The 6,000-nt window shown below is 42.7% G+C and overlaps 1 protein-coding gene across 1 annotated transcript in view; it reads right to left on the reverse strand.

Annotated features, from left to right (window-relative positions):
* LOC128652674 (uncharacterized) overlaps nucleotides 1-5,023 on the reverse strand; it is a 44,449-nt gene extending 39,426 nt beyond the window's left edge. Inside the window, exon 1 of the mRNA XM_053705604.1 lies at nucleotides 4,885-5,023. Within this exon, the coding sequence (XP_053561579.1) occupies nucleotides 4,885-5,023 (139 nt within the window). The remainder of the gene's footprint in view (nucleotides 1-4,884) is intronic.
* Nucleotides 5,024-6,000: the final 977 nt, after the last annotated feature.

The raw sequence follows: 6,000 nt of genomic DNA on the forward strand, positions 1-6,000 counted from the left end.
AAGATCATGCTCTAAAATTAAAGGTTAGAAAGGAATATACTAGCTGCTCCCAGGAGCCAGTGAAAAAGCTAACATTGATTTAGGAGATCTTACAAACTTTCAGTACCCATGGTGAAAGACTGAGAAAGTCTTGCAATCTACTTGGAGTGGATAAGCACAACAAAAATCAAGTCAATTCTAGGTGTATGGTGGGGGGGGAGGTGGTAATGTAAATAAAATAAGTAAACTAAGTAGCTTAGGGACTGAAAGGCTTATTATGATAAAGGGGAAGGGTAATTGGGTAAATGTATTAGGTATCAAATGCAAAGTACACTAAGTAGACAGGCTTCAGTGCTACAGGGCCACATAAACATACGCAGATTTCCATGATTAACAAGGGGAAAATGCATGAATAGGAGACTCTAATAGGTGTCAGCTTAACAAGCGTGGAATGGGCCAGTGTAGAAATCATGCACATTTGCTGTTATGATAGGACAGTTAAATATACGATATTGGTAACATGTCTGAGACTTTATCATGTAAGAAAAAGACCCTACTTATACAGGGCGATTTACAATGTAATGTAGAGCGAGATCTAAAAGCTAGATCCAGAATTCTTCCATAGAGCCATAAACTTGGAAGAAAAAAAAAATGGGCACCCACTGCCCCAGCTGCTGGTAGTGATGTGCCCTAATTAGAAACAACTCCAAGGCTCTACAAGCATGGCTAATATAATATAGATACCTCTTATATAGAAATGTAGTATGATGGCTGCTCTAACTCATTCATATGTGATAGTCAAGCTAACTTTTCAAAGGTTATGAGCAGCTAAGAGTGTGTAGCAGGAGCCCAGATAGAAAAAGTTTGATATGGTGCAAGACATATCTGAGGGTTAAATAGGTCAAGTATCATATGCTAGGGCGTTAAGCAGTATTAGATTCAGCAAGAGAACATTAGATTCAGCAAGGGAACACACTCTAGGTACTAGGTAAACATTTCTAGTTAGAACAGAGCCCTTTGCAACAATAGAGCAATACATTGCATAATATATAAGACAGTGTATAATACAGATTAATCTATCTAAATTGCATACAACTGAAGGTAACTAAAGTTGCTAATCAGTAGTGTGCTAAAGCATCAAGTCCAAGGCTAGTCTCCCCCAAAACAAATAAGACCATTTTATATAACTATAGGGAAGGTCTCAGAGAGAAATAGAAAATTATGATTCCACAAGAGGAGATTAATAAGTGAATTGTGCATTACTAAGTTAGGGTGCCCGTTTTCTCTTATGTTCTCTTTAATCAATTTGCAGCCTGGGTGAGAGATGAAGCAGTGGAGCGGCATACTAGAAGGGAGAAGCTTTTACCCCACTCCAGAACGAAAGGCAGTCCATGGGCCAGCTGACATCTCCCGTTCATCCTATAGGGCACTATATGCAGGTCCGAGCATGAAGTCAGGCAAGTGGTCATCTCACTGTTATGAGTGCCTCGGAGATCTCCTTTTATGCCTTTTGAGTAGTCTAGCTTAGAGGGACTTCGGTAGGGTGACCCGCAAACTAATGGCACGAGCGGCCCTCGCACCCATATCCACCCGGTAGTGCGCTGGGGTGAATCAGCTAGCGGTGCATCTCCTCTGTAAGGCACAGTCCGTTTTAAGGCATGCGATTTATTAACTATGTCCAGTTCGTCTCCATCATCCTGCTCCTGTCTCCTGGATAGCACAAGGCAATGATGGGCGTCCTGCTTGATACACCAAAAATGGCGGCTGTCGCGGGTCAATTGCCTGCTGCGCACTTCGCTTCAGAGTCAGGTAGAGCGATCGGAGCAACAGTATAAGTAATGAAGGGCTTGGAAGGCTCAATCCCTGCGACCTTAAAGGCCCCGCCACAGCGGTCCAGCAATTCCTTCATTTGATTGATGATGAGCTCGGCCATATTTTCCCCCATTCAGTATACTCGTGGTAGTTAGGAAATAGGGACCACAGGAGTGATTAGTACTGCCAAGCTGCCTCAAAAGTAGCAGGAATATAGCTCTTTAGCTGAATCTCCAAAGTGGGGTAGAAATTGATAGAATAGGGCATAAATCCTTTAAAAATTATTAAATGAATTAGGAGCTCTTGGAATGTGCGTCTTATCTCAGCGAGAGTTGGCTCTGCCCCCCTACAGGCTTAATTCTGACCAAAGCCTGACTAAATGCTCGAACGTCTGGGACATCTGCCAGATGTTTGTGTAGTAAAATAGACAAAGCAGAGATTTGTCCCTTTAGAGAACTAGCTGATAATCCCTTCTCCAAACCCTCTTGGAGAAAAGACAAAACTCTAGGAATCCTAACCTTACTCCAAGAGTAACCCTTTGGATTCACACCAATAAAGATATTTGCTCCAAATCTTATGATAGATCTTCCTGGTGACAGGCTTTCTAGCCTGAATCAGGGTATCAATGACTGACTCAGATAAACCACGCTTTGCTAAAATCAAGCGTTCAATTTCCAAGCAGTCAGACGCAGAGAAATTAGATTTGGATGCGATAATGGACCCTGGATTAGAAGGTCCTGCCTCATTGGCGGAGTCCACGGTGGAACCGAGGACATGTCCACTAGGTCTGCATACCAAGTCCTGCGTGGCCATGCAGGAGCTATCAGGATCACCGAAGCTCTCTCCTGCTTGATTCTGGCAACCAGACGTGGGAGGAGAGGAAACAGTGGGGAATACATAAGCCAAATTGAAAAACCAAGGCACTGCTAGAACATCTATCAGCACCACCTTGAGATCCCAAGACCTGGACCCGTAACAAGGAAGTTTGGTATTCTGACGGGACGCCATCAGATCCAAATCTGGCGTGCCCCATAGCTGAATTAGCTGGGCAAACACCTCCAGATGAAGTTTCCACTCCCCCAGATGAAAAGTCTGATGACTCAGGAAATCCGCCTCCCAGTTCTCTACTCCCGGTATGTGGATCGCTGATAGATGGCAAGAGTGATCCTCTGCGCATCGAATTATTTTGGTAACTTCCATCATCGCTAGAGAACTCCTTTTTCCTCCCTGATGATTGATATAAGCTACAGTCGTGATGTTGTCCGACTGAAACCTGATGAATTTGGCCGCAGCAAGCTGAGGCCACGCCTGAAGTGTATTGAAAATCGCTCTCAGTTCCAGAATGTTTATCGGAAGAATCGATTCCTCCCGAGACCATAAACCCTGAGCTTTCAGGGAGTTCCAGACTGCACCCCAGCCTAACAGGCTGGCATCTGTCGTTACTATGAGCCACTCTGGCCTGTGGAAACACATTCCCTGAGACAGGTGGTCCTGAGACAACCACCAGAGAAGAGAATCTCTGGTCTCCTGGTCCAGATGCAGTTGAGGAGATAAATCTGCATAAATCTGAGGAACTTGTTTAGAATCTTGAGATCCAAGATTGGTCTGAAAATTCCCTCTTTTTTGGGAACCCTTGGAAATCCTAGCCCCTGCTCCTCTCTTGGAACTGGGCGGATCACCCCCATGGTATATAGGTCTTCTACACAGCATAAGAATGCCTCTCTCTTTGTCTGGTTTGCAGACAATCGAGAAATTTGAAATCTCCCCCTTGGAAGGGAGTCCTTGAATTCCAGAAAATATCCCTGGGACACAATTTTTAAAGCCCAGGGATCGTGAACATCTCTTGCCCAAGCCCGAGAAAAGAGAGAGAGTCTGCCCCCTACTAGATCCGGTCCTGGATCGGGGGCAACCCCTTCATGCTGTCTTGGTGGCAGCAGCGGACTTCTTGGGCTGTTTACCCTTGTTCCAAGTCTGGTTAGGTCTCCAGACTGACTTGGATTGTGCAAAATTTCCCTCCTGCTTTGAAGTAGAGGCAATTGAAACCGGACCACTTTTAAAGTTCCGAAAGGAACGAAAATTATTTTGCTTAGCCCTTGTCTTAATTGATCTATCCTGAGGAAGGGCATGACCCTTCCCTCCAGTGATGTCTAAAATAATCTCTTTCAGTTCAGGCCCGAAAAGGGTCTTTCCTTTGAAAGAGATGTTCAAAAGCTTAGATTTAGATGACACATCAGCAGACCAGGACTTAAGCCATAACGCCCTGTGTGCTAAAATGGCAAGACCTGAACTTTTTCCACTAATTTAGCCAGTTGAAATGCGGCAGCTGTAATAAAAGAAATAGACAACTTAAGAGCCTTAATTCTATCCAAAATCTCTTCTAAAGGAGTCTCCATCTGAAGAGCCTCTTCTAGAAAGCAGCTGCAGTAGTTAAAGGAACGATGCAAGCAATAGGTTGAAGAGAAAAACCTTGATGAACAAATATTTTCTTCAGAAGACCCTCTAATTTTTTATCCATAGGATCTTTGAAAGCACAACTGTCCTCAATAGGTATAGTTGTACGCTTAGACAGAGTAGAAATAGCTCCCTCCACCTTAGGAACAGTCTGCCATGAGTCCCGCAAGGTGTCAGATATAGGAAACATTTTCTTAAAAACAGGAGAGGGAGAGAACGGAATACCTGGTTTATCCCACTCCTTAGCAATAATATTTACAATCCTCTTAGGGACTGGAAAAACATCAGTGTAAACAGGAACCTCTAAATACTTATCCATTTTACACAATTTCTCTGGAACTACTATAGGGTCACAATCATCCAGAGTTGCTAATACCTCCTTAAGCAATAAACGGAGATGTTCAAGTTTAATTTAAAGGCTGTCATATCAGAATCTGTCTGAGGAAGCGTCTTTCCTGAATCAGAAATCTCTCCCTCAGATAACAAATCCCTCACCCCTTCAGAGCTCAGTATTTTTCCTTAACCCAGAACTATCCCGCTTTCCTTGTAAGCCAGGCAGTTTGGATAAACCCTCTGTGAGGGTTGTATTCATAACTGTGGCCATGTCATGCAAAGTAAATGAACCTGATGCACTAGAGGTACCTGGAGTCACTTGTGCGGGCGTTACTGGTTGTGACACTTGTGGAGAGCTAGAAGGCGAACCCTCATTTGCATCTGACTGATAATCATTTAAAGCTCCATTTTTAAATGCTAACATATGATCCTTATAATTTATAGACATATCAGTACATTTGGGACACATTCTAAGAGGGGGTTCCACAATGACTTCCAAACATATTGAACAAGGATTTTCCTTGGTGTCAGACATGTTAAACAGGATAGCAATGCAACAAGCAAGCTTGGAAAACACTTTAATCAAAGTAAAAAACACTTAGAAATAAAACGGTACTGTGCCTTTAAGAGAAAAAAAGCTGCACAAGTTCTGCAAAACAGTGTAAAAAAGCAGTAAACTTAATGAAATTTTTACAGTATCATCCTACAGCCTTAGTAACTTTGCACAACTATGCAAATAACCAATTAACCCCTTAATGGCAAAACCGGATTGAAAAAACATCAAAACCAGTAAAAAAGACTTTCAGCACCCTGCCACAGCTCTGCTGTGGCTCCTACCTGCCCTTCAGAACGATTTGTGGGGAAAAAACCTCCTTTACAACCCTCAAACACAGCAGGAAACCTTGGAGAAGCAGTTGGATGACTCAGAGAAATAGAAACTGCACAACTGAGGCCGAAAATAGGCCCCTCCACCTCACTCGTTTTTTGAGGCCTAGCAAAAGAAAACACCTGAGTGTTTTCTAATTAATTATGTGGGTTAAAAAACCCAAACACAAGCCACAATGACCCTTACAAAAAACGTTTAAAAATGCTTTCCTTTTGAAAAATAAAAACATTTTTATCTTTTAAAAATGGTGTCACCAGTAACAAACAAACAAGCCCTTCAAGCAAGCTGAAACTTCTATGACTTTAATCAAAGTAAATCAAGTGAAATACAGCTTACCCTTCACTCATGGGAATATTACCAGCCTTTTCTAGAATTAACACAGTCTGTCTAGAAAAATATAGCCTGAACATACCTCATATGCAGCTTAGCATGCAAACTGTTCCCCCAACTGAAGTTTTCCAGTACTCTTCAGCTCTTGTGAGAACAGCAGTGGATCTTAGTTACAAAGTGCTAAGATCATAAACCTCCTTGCAAAAATC

Source organism: Bombina bombina, chromosome 3 (genome assembly GCF_027579735.1).
Source record: "Bombina bombina isolate aBomBom1 chromosome 3, aBomBom1.pri, whole genome shotgun sequence".
NCBI classification, from domain to species: Eukaryota; Metazoa; Chordata; class Amphibia; order Anura; family Bombinatoridae; genus Bombina; species Bombina bombina.